The sequence below is a fragment of the Schistocerca nitens genome, chromosome 2 (assembly GCF_023898315.1).
Source record: "Schistocerca nitens isolate TAMUIC-IGC-003100 chromosome 2, iqSchNite1.1, whole genome shotgun sequence".
Classification (NCBI taxonomy): Eukaryota; Metazoa; Arthropoda; class Insecta; order Orthoptera; family Acrididae; genus Schistocerca; species Schistocerca nitens.
Genome location: NC_064615.1, coordinates 2,804,518 through 2,824,495, shown reverse-complemented (window position 1 = coordinate 2,824,495; position 19,978 = coordinate 2,804,518). Strand labels below are relative to the sequence as shown.

The window sequence follows — 19,978 nt, the reverse complement described above, 5'->3', positions numbered from 1 at the left end:
AGGTGCAGGTGCAGGAGGCGAGTGGGGGAGGGAATCCCTGTCACCTGTCAGGTGGTTGTGTTGAGGACTGATCATCCTGTATATAAGCTGTATATAAGATCTTCATTTTTTATTACTGTGGTGACAGTTACACTGGTTAATGCATAAGTGATGATTCAGTATCATATAAACTGATAAGTTTTAAATTCATTTCACAAGATACCGTATGCTAAATATCTTACTAAATCAGCACAGTATTTAAATATAAGATGATGATTAGGTCCTACTGAATGAACATAGCAAGTGCTGGTATTGAGAATATGTAAAAAGACTGCAAACTAGGGGAAAAGAAATAAGTACAAAAAAGAAAACAAATAAAATAAAAATAAATTGAAAGATGGGGTGATACAACTAAAGTACGAAGGCAAATGAAGAAAGAAGAAGTAAAATTAGGAATTTTTGTACAGAATAACTACGATATAGTCGTAAAGATTAAACTTCAGTACATCAGATTAATTTAGATTAAACACATACCAAATGATGAAGGAATCAGTGATAATTTACTGTAAGGACCTTAAAGCAACATATGATTAAAATATGAAATAAAGACCCATATAAAGGTACAGTGCATGTGGACATTAGCAATGAAAAATATTTAGAAATGGATTTTTAGCAAGAGGGTAAGAGGCTAGCTATGTCAAGAGATGCTTCATACATTATTTTCAAGAAAGAGCATAAGACATGGCATTCTTTACACAGAAATGTTTAAAAGCACAAACAGCAAAGAACTGCACTGAAAGAAAAAAGGTATTGCAGGCTGTGCATAACACATAGAAGCAATAAAAATTACTGTTGGTACTGAACTAAATAAGGTGAGCAAATGACACAGAAGTAAATCTTTTTAGTTAATTTTAAGCGATTTCTTTTGTTGACTGAGTCTAGCTTTAAAGACTAAGTCTAAAAATTCCTCTATTTGCAGTGTTTGAGAACTTGCAGTTTCTCTGTGAAAATCTGTGGATTATTAATGTTCCGCTTTATCTTCTACAGAAAAAACTGTCATGTATATTATCCTAGAGTGGATAATCCGCATTTATACTTTTGTGAAAGCTGCAAAAACTATGAGTCTGTCTTGTGTATTGATTGTGGATGTCGCAATCTTAACATTAATATCAAGGCTTTGTACCAGCATATGGAGGGGGGGGGGGGGGGGGGGGGAACTCAAGGGAGACATCAGCAATAGTTTGTAAATCTATTGCTTTCATATAATGTTAGGAAGAATTCATTGAATCTAGTAGCCAATAATGTGAATGTAACATCATCTACTATCATCAGGAAGATGAATATCATTTACAGATTTAAAGGAAAAAAAAAAGACTGAGAAAGATCAGCAGCTATTAAATGTGATTAAGATACAACGTTCCACAGTTGGTACCTAAATCATAAACTGAAGAGGTGTGAGATGATAAATTCTGAATGGTAATAATAAAGTAAAAATCAGAGATTTGTGTTAAAAGTCCAACAGATAGATTATCAGAAGAAGTGGACAATGCAAATTCTCATAAACATACTGCTATTAAGTCTGAAATTTAGAAGCATTTATAAAATAAAATGATACTAATTTACTGATGGAATTAGTTTGTTGCTTATGAAGAAATTAATTTAATGTACAAGAGCTATTGAATATGACAATAACATGTACAGTGTAGAATATTTCATGTGGACATCTAATTGAGTCATAAAGTACATACCTGAAGGATTTGAATCAAAGAATCTCATTGATCCTTTTAACACACTATTGAACATTCTATTGTGCAAGCCTTGAGATGAATTCATACACACTTTAAAAAAAAGCATCGCTCTATATGTAGTTATAGCCAAGCAGCCAAGAACGAAGACTGTGTAAATTATAATGTGCTGATCTCTTGTTAATAAATGTTCACCAGATGCCACATTAAAATTAGTTCCAATAACATTTAAATTCTCTTCTGTATATGATTCAAATGACACATTTCCAGCCGTATCATTTTTCCACTGAGCATTTACTGATTCAGTGTTGTTTGGATCCAGAAATGCAGAAAAAAGTCCAGTGAAAGTATCTTCCGTACTGACATAATCAGTAATGTTTTGGACATGTGACAAGGAAGCAGAAATATTTGCTTCCATTAATTTCACCCTTGCTGCTTCTTGGTTTGTCCTAAAATTAGTAAATACATATAAATTACATCTTATATTTTCATCATTCACTGCAGTGACATATGTAACTACTCGTTTATACCGAACATGGATATGAAGGAGCAAGGTGTTTGTACTTCATTTAAAAACTGAATAAACAATATCTAAGTGGTCAGTCTCTGGATAAATATTTAGAAAGTTAAAGTTACTGCAAAAGAACAAAAACTAACAGTTGCTCAGAGACAAAATAACACCAATGGCATTCACATTAAAAACTAACGTACTGAACACATTAAACAATGATAATGTAAAACAGCTTAGAAAGATTCCAGAGATTGGTTTTACAATGATGCTCTCACTGTGGCACTAGGCATGTACAAAAATTAATCTTCCTCACAGAACGAAAATATGTATTAAATCCAGACACTCTTTGCCAATAGTTACAGGCCTCAGTTGAGGACATAGATTTAATCTTATGGCAAATCAAAACATTTCAAGCTCTACTGGTAGTTATAGACTTAAATTCTCACAACAAAATAAAAAAGGTACCTACATGTCAATAATCAGTGGCAGTTTGACACAATTACAGAATCACAAAACTGTACTATCTTTTGAGCATACGCTCTTTCCAAAGTATCAGAATAAATTATTTCTCTCTCAAGCACACACCCGACAGAGAACATTACTGTGAAGAGATTTATGTGAATATGACTATTAAGGGGAGGTTTACTATCTTTTGGTTAAAAAAATCGATTTTTTAAAATTGCATTTTTGGATCCATAAAAGTGTTTAGAATCCACCCCTGAAACAGTTTTTCCGAATACAGAAGGGAAATGTTTGTTATTCTCGGTTGAACAAAAAAATTACCTGCCTGAAATCGGCCTATTACACGCACCATTTTTTTCAGGAAATTCGACTTTTTACCCATGAAAAATTGTTCTATGTGCTTTCCCATGACTAAAACTGACTCGAGTGATCACTAGATGCCACTGCGTGTCTACTTCATTTACTGACCATTGGTAAATATTGCGATAAAGATTAAGATTCACTTCTTGGATCAGTTTAGGCTGTGTTCCTGGCATGAAAAGAAGCACACATGTGACAAGTGTGACAAAAATGCCACAAAACCCAGGAGAGACCGTCGCTCGATTGAGAGGAAATTCAAAGGGAACCAGCATATGGCTGAGCATGAGACTACATTCACGAGCACACCCATGAAAAATCTGAAATTGACTGACTATGATGACATCGAGATTGATCCTGGATTTTCCTACGTGATGCTGGACTTTTTGGCAGTGTTCATCTTTTTATCAACAATATTAAAACGCAAGACCTACAATGGTGACGTCAAATTCACCTGGAACAGTGAATGAGGCCTTGGTTTCAAGCTGACTATACAATGCAAGTGTCCCATATGTCATGTCAAATCATCTCCGATGGTGAACCAGTCGTATGAAATTAATCGTCACTGTACGTTCATTATGCATCTGTTATACGCAGTGTGAACTTATTTTGCATTTGCGGGCTCATGGATATGTCAATTGGCTTCTCCATTACTCTGTATTACAACTGCCTGGAAAATGTGTACATTGCTGTGAAGGCTGTATTTGAGGTGGTTCAGGTGAGAGCAGTATCTGAGGAAGTTGAACTAAATGGACAGACGGGTCAGGAATGAATGCATTTATCAATCTCAGGTGATGGATCATGGAAGAAGCACAGCTTTCCCTCATTGTTTGGAATAACTTCACTAATCGGCAAATATAAGAAAGTATCAGATTGTCAAGTAAAGTCATTGTTCTGTCAGAGTTTTTGTGATAAGAGAGCGTCACTAGATCCTGCGGAGTATGAAAAATGGCACGAGTCTCATGAAGCACAATGCAGCACGAATCATTCTGGAAGCGCGGGCAAAATGGAGGTTGATGCCATGAAGGAGATGTTTTGTCCTTCAGGAGAGTTATTCAGTGTGAAGTACAAGTACTATATTGGGGACGGCGACACAAAAACTTTCAAAGGCCTCGTTGATTGGAACCCGTACCCAGACGTGACCATCAAGAAGAAAGAATGCGTAGGACATGTAGACAAAAGAATGGGCACGCAGCTTAGGAAAAAAAGGGCATCAGAGGAAAATGACAAGGGGAGCTTACTGTTAAAGTGATCAAGGAGCTTATAACATACTATGGCTTGGCAATCCGACGGCATTCCAATTCGGTGGGACAGATGAGGAAGGCAATTTGGGCAACATATTTCCACAAGTATTCGATGGATGACCACCCACGACACCAAAATTGTCTGGCTGGGGAAACTAGTTGGTGCAAATGACGCATTGTAGAGGCTACTGGACATCTGGACGAATATCAACATGACCAGCCACTCTCCAAATAAGTTCAAAAAGTGATACATCCAATCTACAAGGTCCTTTCAGAGGACGAGTTATTGTACTGGTGCTTGGAAGGAAACACAAAATTCAAATGAAAGTTTGAATGCATGTGTTTGGAAGACAGTCCCCAAGGATTTGCATCCTGGTGCGAAGACTGTAGAGATTGTGACTTCCCCGTCAGTGAGCAGCTTCAAAGAAGGGTATTCAGCAATTCTGAAGGTCATGACAATGATGGACATCACACTGGGACTCTATTCGATGCAGTCCGCCAGGCATTTGGACGACCACTGGATTCAAGTGGCCGAAAACTGCTTGTCACCGGCTGTATGAGCGGCTCTGGAGCAGCGCAGGATGGCCCAGATCGAGCAGAACACCCTCTATGAGGAAGAGGAAGGACTAGTTTATACACCTGGAATAGGAGATTTAACATAAGTTGCATAATATTGCATTTATATGTAGTCAAAACTTCAAATGCATTTTTCTCGAAACGATTTTTTTTTTATCGTGCGGTATGGTAACTTCAAATCTACTGAACCGATTGGCATGATTCTTTGTTTCTGACAACTAAATTGTCTAGGAGTTGTACCACTTTTATTCCGATCCATCAACTATAAATATTTTTACTTGGCCGACGAAGTCGAAAAATCGATGACAAAAACGCTATTTTCTTTCCAATGGCCGCCTTTTTGTTTCCTTTGGTGCAAATAACTTAAGCGAGGTACAACTTCTATAGAATCTTACATACTTCACTAACATCAACTCAATTTTGATTTCAGACGAGCCAGCTGACCTGTGACATATTGCGCGTGGAGGTCTACATCGAAATTTTGTTTTGTTCCGATGCTACTTCTGCCTTTGCTCTTCGACAATTCCGGTGAAAAAAATTCCAGTTTGTAGAGGAAATGTCAATAAACATTTTAACTAAATTTGACATTAATATCTATAACACATCCCAAGAAAAAAATTGCAAGAAACATCCTTCTTTCGCTCCAAAGATGGTAAACCTCCCCTTAACTATCTATCAACATAAATTCATATCCACAAATGTTGCTAGCAAGAAACTCAACCATGAAATTGAGCACAATATGAATGGCTTAACGGTCACCAGTTGCTTTAACATTTACATCATTCCACCCATTCCCAGCTCTTGCTCCTCTGAACTGAACTGAACAGATGGAAACTGTTTGTCCAGGACATCCTCTGTTGCGGTAACCCACAGCACAAACTCACCTTGAAACAGAGCAAGCTCGAACCTTTCCATCTGCAGTAGCTGCACCCCTGTTAATATACACACACTGCTCTACTGTTTCACAGATATTTGCAATTTAATTCTTGTAAGTTGTAGCTGGATTCAGCCCAAAAAATACTGCTCATCCCGTCTTTCATGTGACAACATAATGTTGATGGAAAGCATCAAGTTTGTTTCCCATAACAAATGAAACAATTTTTAGAGCAGAATTATACATACCCATTTGACACAGTAGTCCAGTGTCAACTGTTTCATATTGATCATATTGTAATTCATCATCTCCAAAACAGCATGTTTGGTACAATAATAATAACTGACTTTATGACCTATGATACTTTGGAAGAAAGGTTATTTTTGTTCCTCTTATGATGATGATATTTTTAATGGATGGAAAGCATACACTGATCAGCCAGAACATTATGACCACCTACTGGATAGCAAGCATGTCCACCTTTGGCATGGATAACAGCAGTGATGCATCATGGCACAGAACCAATGTGGCCTTGATAGGTTGCAAGAGGGAGTTGGTACCACTTCTGCACAAACAAGTTACCTAACTCCCATAATTGCTCTGGGGGTGATGAGCTCTGACACTATGTTCAGTCACATCCCAGACATGTTCAATCGGGTTCATATCTGGCAATCTGGGAGGCCAGCACATCAGTTGGAACTCACCACTGTGTTCCTCGAACCATTTCATCACACTCCTGGCCTTATGACTGGAGCATTATCTTGTTGAAAAATGCCACAGTCATTGGGAAGCACGATCGTCACGAAGGGGTGTACGTGGTCTGCAACCGGTGTACGGTACTCCTCGGCCGTCACGGTGCCTTGCATGAGCTCTACTGGACCCAGGGATGCTCACACGAATTTCCCCAGAGCATAATGGAGCCATCATCAGCTCGTCTCCATCCTCCAGTACAGGCGTCAACGAGCTGTTCCCCTGGAAGACGACGGATTTGTGCCCTCCCATCAGCACGATGAAGAAGGTATCGGGAGTCATCAGACCGTGCATTGCTCTGCCACTGCACCAAAATCTAGTGCCTATGGTCATGTGCCCATCCCAGTCATAGCTGACAATGTCACTGTGTTAGCATCAGCTGCAGAGGCCCATCACTGGGAGTGTATGGTGCACTGGGTGTTCAGATACACTCCTGTACTCTGCCCAGCATTAGTCTGACGTTAGTTCCACCACAGTTCACCACGTGTCCTGTTTTATCAGTCTGCTCCGCCAGTGACATCCCACATCTGTAATGAGGGGTGGCCACCCCACCCCACGGTGTCTGGATGTGGTTTCACACTGGTTTCGCCACGTGTTGAAGACACTCACCACAGCACTTCTCAAACACCCGACAAGTTGTGCAGTTTCTGAAATGCTCGTGCAGAGTCTCGGGCCAACACAATCGGCCCTCAAAGTCAGATGGATCGTGTGTCTTCCCCGTTCTACACACAAACAGCACACTCACTGATGCTACAAGCACCATATCTGTGTCCTGACCAGCAGTCGTTCCTCACCAGGTGATGTTGCCGTCACCTGAATGGATTTACACTGATGGCAGGTCAGTGGTCATGATGTTCTGGCTCATCAGTGTGTAGTTACAAGCTGCTAAGTCATAAACAGTTGATGTGGGACTAACAGGCAAACATTTTGAAAAATAAGAAATGTTGATAGAGCCTTTACAATTCTATAATCAAAGGAAAGAAAAGAAAAGGAGGAAACAGAAATGGCTCTGTAAAGTCTAAATCAGGAAAGATTTAAGGTGCAACAAATAATTCAGAAGCTAGTCCAAGCAGTTAGGTGAAGAGTGGAACTCTAGTGTACTAAGCTTCATGCAGTTTTGGAATTAACACTACCATACAAGTTGTGTTTTTCTCATTCTAGACAACACACACTTTTCTGAAGTTCTTTTATATTCAGGAAGCATATTTTCCATCATAATTCATGATTTACATTCTTACCAAACATCCATTTTAAATTAACATAATTTGTGTCTGAGAAGGAATTCTGGTTTTCTTGTCACAAACTTGGAAGAACATTACATATTATTACATTAAAACAATTTCACTTGTTCTGGTTGGGTTCACAGTAAACTACCAATTAGCAATGTGTGTGAATTCAAGCGAACTGCAAAAATAATAAAGGCTATAAAACTGAAAAACAGGCAAATAATGGATGGAAATTTATTCTTCATAATCTACTTGTACATTACATAGGAGTAAAGATAAGAACTCATCTAATAGCACATGTGCTGAGTCTTGACAGGCAGATGAACAAGGCAGAAAACTTTTCTTTTCTTCAGATGAATAATTTTTTGAGCAGTCATAGCCAGCACAATGTATTGAGTTGTGTGTGTGTGTGTGTGTGTGTGTGTGTGCGCGCTCCTTAGGCTAAAAAGGATTCATCCAAGTCTTGTACCTGTTGTGAGTCAGCACATATACTATTCAGTCAATTGCTACCTTTACTCCTGAAACATTTGCATTCTACCAGGACTTACTACCATACTCATTTTCATAAGGCACATTCATGAAATGGTAGGTATTAAATGCTACTGGTACTGTGTCTATAAAATTAGGAAAACTGCTATTGATAATTCAGTGTAGCAAATATGCACCACTTACCAAAATGATACCCAATAATCTGCCCCAGTCGATGAAAGTTGAGCCAGAAGACAAAAAAGAACTAACCAAGCAAGTAGCCAATAACTTGATCCTGCTGTGGCATAATCTTTGTAAAGAGTACCTTTTAGTTTTCCTCTTTCTATCATTTCAGCAGTTTCATCAGGTTCATCAAAGTCATCTTCTTCATCTTCATCAGGAACGGAGCTCTGAAATGAAAAATAAAGTTGTCAAAAGACACCACTACATCTTTATCTACATCTACATCCATACCCTGCAAAATACTGTGAAGTGCTTGGCAAAGGGTACTTCCTATTGTACCAGTTATTAGGACTTTTTCCATTTCCATTCAAATATGGAGTATGGGAAGAATGGATGTCAAAATGCCTCTGTGCATGCCATAATTAATCTAATCTTGTCTTCATGATCCCCATGGAAGCAGTAGGTAGGGGGTTCTAGTGTATTCCTACATTCATCATTTAAAACTGGCTCTTTAAGCTTTATAAGTAGGCTTCCTCAGGATAGTTTCTGTCTGTCTTCAAGTTCAGTGAAAGACTGGTAAGGCATTAATCTACTGGCACAATTCAGTGGGCGGTGGTCAAAATGTTTTCATTTGCCAATGTACATTATGAATATTTGTAGACATTCTTCCTCGGGTGCTTCTTCTGTCATGTTTATTGTGTACATAAGAATAAATATTATCTGTCTTTTGTACATGAAAATATTATGGGACATAAAAGTATGTGCTAGATCACAATCCTGTAATTTCAAATAGTGCAAACAATAAGATAACCTAAATGTGCTGCCAGAGAACACTACACACATCATAACAAATTATTTACAGTCATTCAGTTATATGTTTTATTTTTTATAGACCATTGATGATGCCTAATGTAAATAACTGAATGTTTGGTTGAAAACAATAATAAACATTGAGTTGTGAAAGATGGATACTATTTATTGTTATCTACAAATAAACATAATTTTGTTACATGAAATGTGACAGCTAACTTTGTATACAAAGTAGTGTGGCCTATATTGGATAAAAAGAAATAATTGATCAAATGCCTAAAAAGATAATTATTTTCTAAAGACAATGATAATCTCATAAGAATAGATATAACTTAAAGAAGATAAAACTTAAAGAAACTACAGGAGACTATAGAAGACGTGGAAAAATGGTGCACAAAACACAAGTTCGTAATCAACACCGACAAGACGGAAATGATGGTATTCAGACCAGGCGGGCAAATCCCAAAAACGACAAGAATTGCACTACAAGGAAAGCAAATATCTATCACAAAAGATTACAAATATCTAGGGATAACACTCCAGCCGTCCGCAAAGTGCTTCACAAAACACACAACAGAGAAAGCGACACAGGCCATCAGAGCGATAAATGAAATAAGTTCCATCAGAACACTAAATCTAGACACAGCTATGGCACTCTTCAAATCAAAAATAATACCGATACTGGCTTATGGGATAGAAATCATATGGATACACCTAAATGAAAAGAACTTAGAAACATTGGAAAGAGTAAAAGCAACCTATATCAAAAGAGCACTAGGGGTAGCAAAAACCACAAGATCAAGATTAGTCTACCTTCTCACCCGAGAATCTTTCCTCGTAGAGGATCTAAGGACAAGGTTCTTACTTCCCAACACATCAGTATCGGAGAACCTACTAAGATCACTACTCAAGAAAAGAGAGGAAGTACCAACGGAATTCTATGGATCTGGGGCCATGATCGACCGCACTTGGACAGCAGCAAATTTTGAGATGAGACACGTACTTACAAGACTCGCAGTACACGGATTCCACCATGAAATTTGTGCAAATACAACATACCACGAGCCGTCAAACCTTTGCAAGTGTACACTATGTGGACAGTCTTGTGAGAGATACCATATAGAAATATGCAACAAGAGGACCAGATCAATTAGAGACTATGCAATAAATGGTTCAAATGATAATCTGTTATAATACCTGCACTGAATGTAATCTACTACTAAGAATTATGCAGACACTCAATACATCCTTGTAATCCACTCTCAATTGATTGTAATCTAATGTATAACCATAATGGCTATTTTGCTGCAATAAATCATTTATAATAGATATAAACATACACTTATTCGTCAGCAGCATGCACATTAATAAAATGTAATACAAATATTAGCTTTCAGAACTAGTGGCCCTTGAGGAACTAGAGGGAAATTGGTTAGCAGGTGGTGGGGTGAGGGTGGGGTGGAGAGAGCAGAGGGAGAGAGAGGAGGGAGAGAGAGGGGGGAGAGAGAAAAGAAAGAAAGAGAGAGAGAGAGAGAGAATGAGGCACTGAGTATGAGAGTCATGCAGGACAGAGGATCAGGAAAAGTAGGGCTTAACTTTCTGGTACAGTCCCAGAAGAGCACAGTTTCTAAAATATGAATCTCTAATTCTAAAAGTCAGTGTTGATTACATAAAACTATGTAATGAAAATCAAATGTTAGCTGACAATATTCTAATTGTAATAACAAAAAATGAAACGTACATATGTGGATCCTACTGACAGTTGTTTTTTCATTGATGGTTCCACAGTCTTTTCTGATTCTTCTTGATTGCTGACAAGCAGATTTATAAAGTCAGTTTTTTGTGTCATAAGTTCACTGAAAGTACCCTGGTCTTCGATTTGTCCCTATAAAAAGAAGCAGAAGCTGTATTGATATTGTTATTCTAAAGTATCCAGCAAAAAGATTGAATGCATCATATCTCTTTAAGTTTACTTGAGTTTCCATTTCTGTAAGAAAATATTATGTCAGCGGTTGTTCAACAATATGGCAGCACATAGCAGCAAACATTTATAACAATCACTTCCTTAAGACAACTGTGAAAATTGATATAACCAAAAACATAAAAGCACTATAGCACAGGTATGATGCAGAATCACAAGCACTTAGTGAGGCTTGTTTTAGTCAATAATTTAATAAAGTGTAAGAAAAAATAAATTCCTTTCAACGAAAAAGCTATGGAAAGAGGTTCCAAAATATTAAATAATATTCAGATACACTAATTTATCAGAGATTGTTTGGGCATTTCTTCAAAAATAAGGTTGGGATTATGGACAGACTGGATGTTAGAAGAGTCATTCAATTCAAAATGTCCTCCTCTCAGTTATTCACATCTATACATATTACAAAAATGTGTGTGTGTGTGTGTGTGTGTAGTTTCCACATCTTCTCCTAAACCACTGGACTGATTTCAACCAAATGTGCAACACATAACCCTTATTGTCAGCAACAATAGCTGTTGGGGTAAGAAACACATACCTATTATAGTTCAGAAAATTTGACTTAATAAACAATGAGATGCCTGAAAAACTACCACATTATGGATGACATTTAAAATTTACTTCTTTGCTTCTAACTCTATTTGCAACACATATTTTATGCAGTATCTACGTGTACCACTCATTTTATGAGACACAGACAGGAGATATGACATTACAAATAATGAGATTTGTGAAAAATGCCACATCATGCATGAAGCGTAAATACATTTATTCTTTACTACTACAACACTCCTACAATCAAGTCAACTTAAGGAAATCCCTGATGCCTGGCAGTGATTTTGACAGCTTTCAACTACAAAGCACAAACAGCTGTAGGCAAAAACAATATCCACCTATAGAGCTATGAAGAGGCACTACCACAAAGTCGTTTAAAAATGTCGAGTAGTAGATATGTGAAGCAGCTGTACTTATACATTTGTACATTATGCATATTTCTTTATATGACTCTTTCATAATTTCAAAGGTGTTTTCATGAATATATGGAAATGAAATTTTTTTGATATTAGACTGCAAACACTGGCAAAATGAATACCTGGACAGTGCCAGGTTTGTCAGCTAGTAATAAGATATTAAAATGACAAAGTGTCACCAACTGGAAGTGTCTGTGTCTGGCTAAGGTATTTGATTGCACAAAAGAAAACATTTTACAGTTATCTCGCAAATAAGTGTAATTAACTATTTTATGGAAGATTGGTTAGTCATTAAAATGTTGTCTGTATATACTTGAGTGTATTTCTGAACTTGTGGACTGTTATTTAGAAACTTTGTCTACTGCATATATGCTCACTATATAACAAACAGGAGACGTCAGGCCTGTATCATGTAACTACATCTCTAGCCTTGATGATGGTATCAGTGTGGCATGGAAGAGAGTCCATAAGTTTCTTCAGGTATGCCACATGAAACTGAAGCCATATAGTGATGATTAGATCTTGTAGCTCAAGCAAATGGAGGTGATATTGATTCCTACATTTCACCTGCTGTTCCAAACAGTCCCATACTTTTCTATGATACTGACATTGCACGATTTATCAGGCCAATCAGGGTGCAACAGGAAGCATGAGAGTTCGTCAAACCAGGAATACGCATCAGCCTAGTGAACATGGCTGTTGTGATCTTGGAGACAGGAACCTCCACAGCTTACACATCAAGAAAGTGTAGAAGAATGAGTAACACTTGGTCACACCTGATGGACCAGTCATGCTATGACAAACATCAGAAAAACTACTCTGGCCTGAATTACATCCATCAGCACAATAAGGGTCAAACAGCTCACTGACTCTTTGGCGCACTTGAGATCATTCATTATTTGAAAAACAGGCAACACTGAGACTCATCAGACCACACTGTGGTTGGTAAGACCTACTAACTTATTCTACTAATGGTAATGCAAAATGCAACTCCCAAATGATGATCAAATGTAATATGGGGTTACTACAATAGCTGATTGTTGATCTACATTGTTGCTGCTGATCATCAGTATTTTGTGCATGATTTGTGAGAAAGCTCACTCATTATAAGTGAAATTCTGCACAGTATTAATTTTGTTAGGCAGAAATTTTGAAACTGTATACCAAATTCTGTGAATATGCAATGGATTCAGACTGAAACTGTCTCAGCCTGCTGTATGGTGTGATCTGGTGTGATTTGTGCATATCACTGACTTATTGTTCTTTGACATGTTAGCACTTCTCTAATTCAATACTGCTACACTCATTCTAAGAGTACTGACTTACAGCTAAATTATGTAATGGCTGGAGACTAACACACTGAGTGATATGCTGAAATTGCACATAAGCAATTATCAAGATTGTGTGGAAAACATTGTTGCATTCTTATCATTTGTATCAGCACCAATACATTGGTTCAAATGTTGAACTCACATTGTTGAGAATAACAATCAAGTCAGCATCCTTGAGATATTGCAGTTGATGAGTGACTAAAATTCGTGTCTTTCTACATAAATAACCATTGATACATTCTTGAAACAGATGTTTACCAACATGTGCATCAACAGCAGACAGAGGATCATCTAGTAAATATATATCTGCATCTCTGTAGACTGCCCTGCAAAACACAATGAATAAATGTTGTTCAGTTAGCTGTGTTACATAGTAACTGAATACTTTCTAAATGCTAAAACAGACAGTTGTTAAACATAGATTAAAAAATGATGATATATGTGAAAACTATGAAGGATGGGCTGAGATAACAAAATATTCAAAATATTCCACAGAAATAAGAGATGTTTTCTTTCTTGTAAAATTAAAAAAAGTAAGAAAAAGAAGGAAAAGTTTTGAAAGGGAATAGATTTTGTAAATAGAAGAATGTTATTAAATATTGATACATGTTTCAAATAGAAGATAAGTCATTCAGAGCTTCAGAGCACAAAAATTGTACGATATGTGGAACTAAATGAAAACCATGCTGAAAATTCGAAATATCCAGTATATGAATATGTATTGCATATTTAGAGGTCTTGCTTCACTGGATCGAGAACAACATGTAATGGCTACATTTTATACCTTAAAAAGTCTGAAATTGGTTGGTACACAGGGAATGTGACAAAAATGGGTACAGTCCTATCTCCTATGAGGTTTTCATCAAGCTTCCAACAGATGTAATCCGAAATAAAATTAAAAACCATGTTATAAGCCACTCCTGCAAATTTTCAGGCTCTTTAGATTCAAGAGCTGAGGATATCAGTTAGTATGAGGGGTAAGCAGGCCCCTATTTGTAGAGTTTCACAGTAGTTTCAGAATCAACGTTAATTTCTTTCATATTCTGCTCTAAATTTTATTCTGAGTGTATGTGTTCTTCCTATTTTTTAAGTGAAATATAAAATAAGTTCTGTAGCTTACATCTTTTAATGTTGAAGTATAAAGGTTGAACGAAATAAAACTGGCCCGTAAAATATTTACAACTAGATCCAAGCAACATTTTCTTATGTTCAAACTCTTTTTGGAAAGTTCTGGTTTTTACTCTCAACAGAGCCCATTTCACACAATTTTTCCACTAAGTTTTATGTTGTAAACTTTACTAGAGGCTTTGCCAAAACACATATAGTCTTAAACTCTTGTACAAACATCTCTGCATAGTTTTTTCATGAACCGTGCTTCACGTAACACTCAAGAATGAACACATATTGTTTCTGATAAGGATAAAAGCTGAAGTAATGAAAACAAAAAACCTGTGCCAAGGCCACAACTTGAACTCAGGTCTCCTGGTTACTAGGCAGATATGTTATCCACTACACCAGCCTGGCACTGTGGCTAACACAGCTACACAAACTACCCTGGTCCAATACCCTCCCTAGTATGAACTTCAGTTCGCACCTCAGACCACCTTGAAATTTCCATTCTGAAATCATCATTATTGCTGAGGCTCTCCAATATGGCACCCCAGCATTGTACATAAGGGAGAAATCCTACCTATACCTCACATGTAGGCGATCTTTTGACCTGATGGAATAACATTGTCCTGGAGACATACTGAGTCTCAACATTACATTTGATAAAGACTGATCATCAATGCAGTGATGTTGGCCACAATGCCAGGGTGCTGTAGTGGATAACATATTGGCCTAGTAAACAGGAGACCCAGGTTCAAGTCCCAGCCTCAGCACAAGTTTTAATTTATTACTGTTGCATGTATTCTTATCGAAGATAAATTTGAAACCCAATGTCTCCATGAAAAGTTTATTCCTACACAATGTTTTATAACACACACTATTTTGTGATATATTCACCTGGTCACTAAAAATATCTGTTCCTATCAATCAGTCAAAGATAATTACACAGCAAAGTACTTGGCACAGAGCACGTGGAAGATATGCAAAAGTAGACATGTGACAGCAACCAATGCATATAAATCACAGTTGTCAGCATTTGCAATGATGGATACTTCTCCTTTTGATTAACAAAGCTCAGTTCCCTGCCACTGTTATACATATTTCCTGGTCCAATTTTATTTTGCTCACCCTGTATTTTACTACTCTTACAGCTATCTTACTTCCAAACTCAGTATGTATCTAAATGTAAAGTTGCAGGATTAAGAATGATAAATGCATGATTGCTTTTACCTTGCAAGATTTATTCGTGCTCTCTGACCACCACTTAGAGAGACACCTCTTTCACCAACAAGAGTTTTATCACCATTTGGAAATAGTTCAAAATCCCTTTTCAGTGCACATGCTTTTACTACCTCTTTATACTTTCTGTGATCATATGGCTGTCCAAACAAGATATTCTGACGTACTGTTCCAACAAACAACCAAGCATCCTGAGAAGCATATGAAATTTTTCTGTCTGTTGTTATTGATCCTGAAGTTAGAGGAAGTTCTCGGAGAAGAACATGAAGTAGTGAGCTCTGAAACAATAAGAAGATAACATTATGAAAGCAATTTCTTTTTCTCTTTTTCCTCGATACGAACAACTTCAGTAAAGCCATGGCTCATATTTATTTCATTTATCCTGTACCACACTCTTTAAATCATACCATGCAGGAGTACTTTTATGGTAGTGGAATAGATTCAAATGCACGTCAATATAGCAAGCAACCATCCACTAGAACTTTCTCCAAATCCATCATTGGTTAATTCAAACCACAGTAAACAACTGAGTAAATAATGAAAATCTACCAGTGAGAATAAAGTGGGGATTGTTAGTAGGCATTAAGTCCATGATGATGATGTGTTACAAGAGCTGATTGCTGGTCTCCTGAAGGTGGGCAATTCTTTTGTGTCCATTTAAATGCTCACGTACTTCAGTGGTGGCCATTCCAATATACAAAGCTGCACACTCTCTTTTCTTTTTGTTCTCCTCTTCTGCTATTCATTCCTCTTTTCATTTCTCTTCTCCTTTAATTTATGTTTACTTCCCACTCTATTCTTCTATCATCTCCTGACAATGCTTATCAATGCAATATCTCTGTACTTTCACTCTGACACCTTCTCCTTCATCATGTCTTGCATCAACTTCACAACAGTTGGGTCCCTCTCAATGTGGTGTCTGAATGATGTGCCCTTCCTTTCCAGCCTTATCTAAGGAAAGAACTAAAAGTTCCAAACTCTAAGAACATTTCTTTTTACTTTTAAGTACTTAAAATTTCTCCTCCTGTCTCTTTGCAACTTTACATTGACACAGAAAAGTAACTGTAAATACTTCTTCAGTAAAAACAAACAATGGAAAATCCAGGATGGAATGTAACAATACCATGAAAACTATAGTTCCTATTCACCATATATCAGAGATGCTGTTTCGAAGATAGGCACAACAAAAAGACTGCCAGAAAGTAATCTATCAGCAAACAAGGCATTTGTCGAATATGGGTGAGTTGGTGAAATAAAGGGCTGTGTAGTGCTGGAATGGAAACAGGAAAGGGGATAGATGGATGAGAACAATGACTAATGAAAGTTGAGGCTAGGAGGATAACAGGAATGTAGGATGTATTGCAGGGGGGTTCCTGTTGCACTATTCAGAAAAGCAGGGCACCATGTGGTCACCATTAATGCCACATCCCTATACACTAACATGCCCATGGCCTTACTGCTATTGAACACTACCTTTCCCAATGTCCCAATGGATTCCAAACCAACAACCTCCTTCCTAGCCGCCATGACCAACCATATCCTCATCCTCAATTACATCTCCTTTAAGGGTGTTACCTACAAACAAATCCAGAGTACTGCTGTGTGTGTGTATTGTCTATGTTGGACAAAGGCCCTGTTGGCTGAAAGCTTACTTACTGAAAGCTTAATTTTTGTTTTATCTATCTGCAACTCAGCATCTCCGCTGTATAGTGAGTAGGAATTATCCTTTTCATAATATAATTCTTTAGTAAGCTATATTGACAATTAACTGTCACTAATAAACTTTGAATAATCTTTGGTTAGAGAGCACCTAAGCAGAATAGATTTCGCAGAAAAAGTGCTGGGTTGAAAAAATGGTGCTTTTTTAGTCACACAAAATATCTGCTTTTTAAGAAATTATTCTCATTTTATGTTTATGTGAGAGATGAGATACTTTTCTCCATTCATTCATTTCGGAACATTACACTGTTAAAATATAGTCTACAACAGGACACTAGTGAAATTTTCCAACCATCATTATGATTTTCATCTACATCTTCAACTTCATGGTGGACCCTGCATCGATTCTGCACGAATATGATGCTAACATCATTCTGCCATTCTTTAAAATCCCTCCAATAGTCAGTTTGTAGACAAAAGCCTTCTGTTTTCCATTCATTAAGTTATCTGGCTGACAGAGATGGCACTGATGTCAAACTTTTATTTTTCGCATATGTTGATTTGTGTTGGTCATTAGTATGCAAAATTATACATCTTCAAATAGTTATGATGCAGGCATTTTGATTAGATGAATAAAGTGAATACTGTGACTCTTGAAATTTTCCCGGCGTATCGAATATTCCATAAGATTTCGGGATTGCAGCCGGATCTCATCAACTTCTTTCCACGATATTTCGGCTGCCAACCTTACAGCCATCTTCAGGTGAGTGTTTGACACTGGAGATTGCGAAGTTCATCACTCGTAAAGCAAGTTTAGCCCTTGTGAAGGAGAGGATACGCTTTACTCGCCGGGAACTGGACATGGTTTCGAAAGAGCTGTTTTATTTGCATATGGAGATTGCATCTAATCTTCCTTCCCTCTCCTGGGAATGGGTCGATGGTGTAACATGGGCCAAATCAGACTGGGTCCGTCAGGAGTATTCTTTAAGGCAATCATTGAAGTTCGACCGACTCTCAGCAACGTCACAACAAGAAGATGTTTTTCGACGCTCTGTGGTAAATTTCACGGATAAGGATTTAGACAATGTGACACTGTTGGTACTTGGGAAAGGTCTGAACTTCGCACCAACACCTAGGACCTTACCTTTAACAGATTTTATTAGTGCTGTTGAAGAAGCTGTCAGGCCTCTATCCAGTGAAGCAGCAGAAGAAATCAGGCGGGAAACATGTCGCGCCCTTACAAGAACTCGTCCTCAGAAGAGCAACATTTCTTCAATGGAAAGGGCTGCGCTGCGCAAGTTACGGGAAGATCCTCAGACGGTGGTCCTTCCGGCGGATAAGGGGAATGCTGCTGTGCTGTTGCCACGTGATATGTATGATCAGAAGATATATAGTTTGCTGAGTGAGACAACATACAGGAAGCTTGATAAAGACCCTACTCGGAAAGTAGAAAGGAAAACGTCAGAGTTGCTAAACTCCTCTTCTCTGCCGCAAGAAGTTGTGAAAAGATTGAGACCTCACAGTTCTATTCCACCTAGGTTATATGGTCTTCCAAAGATCCATAAGGATAATGTGCCCTTACGCCCCATAGTGAGCAATATCGGTGCTCCAACATATGATTTATCTAGTCATTTGGCATCGCTACTGAGACCTTTCGTTGGCAAATGTACGCACCATATTCGCAACTCTGCGGACTTTATCAATAGACTGAGAACACTACAGCTGAAGGATTCGGACTTGTTAGTAAGTTTCGATGTCGTTTCACTCTTCACGAGGGTCCCTCTTTTGGATTCATTGTCACTTATCAGCAATAAGTTTACGGCCGATATAACGGCGCTGTTTCACCATGCCCTGTCCTCTACTTACTTTCTATTTAATAATGAATATTTTGAGCAACTTGACGGTGTTGCCATGGGCAGTCCTCTGTCCCCTCTGGTAGCCAACTTTTATATGGAAGACTTTGAGGAGAGGGCTCTCGATTCGGCGATGTTGAAACCAACAGTCTTCTGGCGGTACGTGGACGATACCTTTGTAGTGTGGTCTCACGGTGAAGAAGAGCTTTCACGGTTTTTACAACATCTGAATTCCATCCACACAAACATTCAGTTTACAATGGAAGTGGAAAAGGATGGTTGCCTACCATTTCTGGACGTCATGGTTAAACGCAGGGTGGATGGGTCATTGGGGCATTCTGTCTATCGGAAACCCACGCATACGGATCTGTACCTACAGGCGTCAAGCTGTCATCACCCGTCACAAACTATGGGTGTTCTTCGAACGTTGGTGCATAGGGCACATGTCGTGTCTGATAAAGACAGCCTTGCAGACGAATTAGAGCACTTGAAATCGGTATTTCAACATAATGGATATTCTGCACATCAGGTCAGTACTGCTTTAAGGAGGAAAAATCGTGACCACCCACAAGATCAAGAGGATAAGGAGGTGTTTAAGTCCAGAGCATTTCTCCCATATGTCGTGAACATTTCATCGAAAGTTGGCAGAATT

The 19,978-nt window shown here is 38.0% G+C and overlaps 1 protein-coding gene across 2 annotated transcripts in view; it reads right to left on the bottom strand.

The window, feature by feature from the left end:
• LOC126235662 (probable multidrug resistance-associated protein lethal(2)03659) overlaps nt 1-19,978 on the bottom strand; it is a 338,456-nt gene that overhangs the window by 95,177 nt on the left and 223,301 nt on the right. For both annotated transcript variants that reach the window (XM_049944383.1, XM_049944382.1), the window contains exons 10-14: nt 15,806-16,092; nt 13,608-13,791; nt 10,927-11,070; nt 8,397-8,602; nt 1,728-2,173 (exon numbers count right to left, since the gene is read on the bottom strand). In XM_049944383.1, the coding sequence (XP_049800340.1) occupies nt 1,728-2,173; nt 8,397-8,602; nt 10,927-11,070; nt 13,608-13,791; nt 15,806-16,092 (1,267 nt within the window). The remainder of the gene's footprint in view (nt 1-1,727; nt 2,174-8,396; nt 8,603-10,926; nt 11,071-13,607; nt 13,792-15,805; nt 16,093-19,978) is intronic.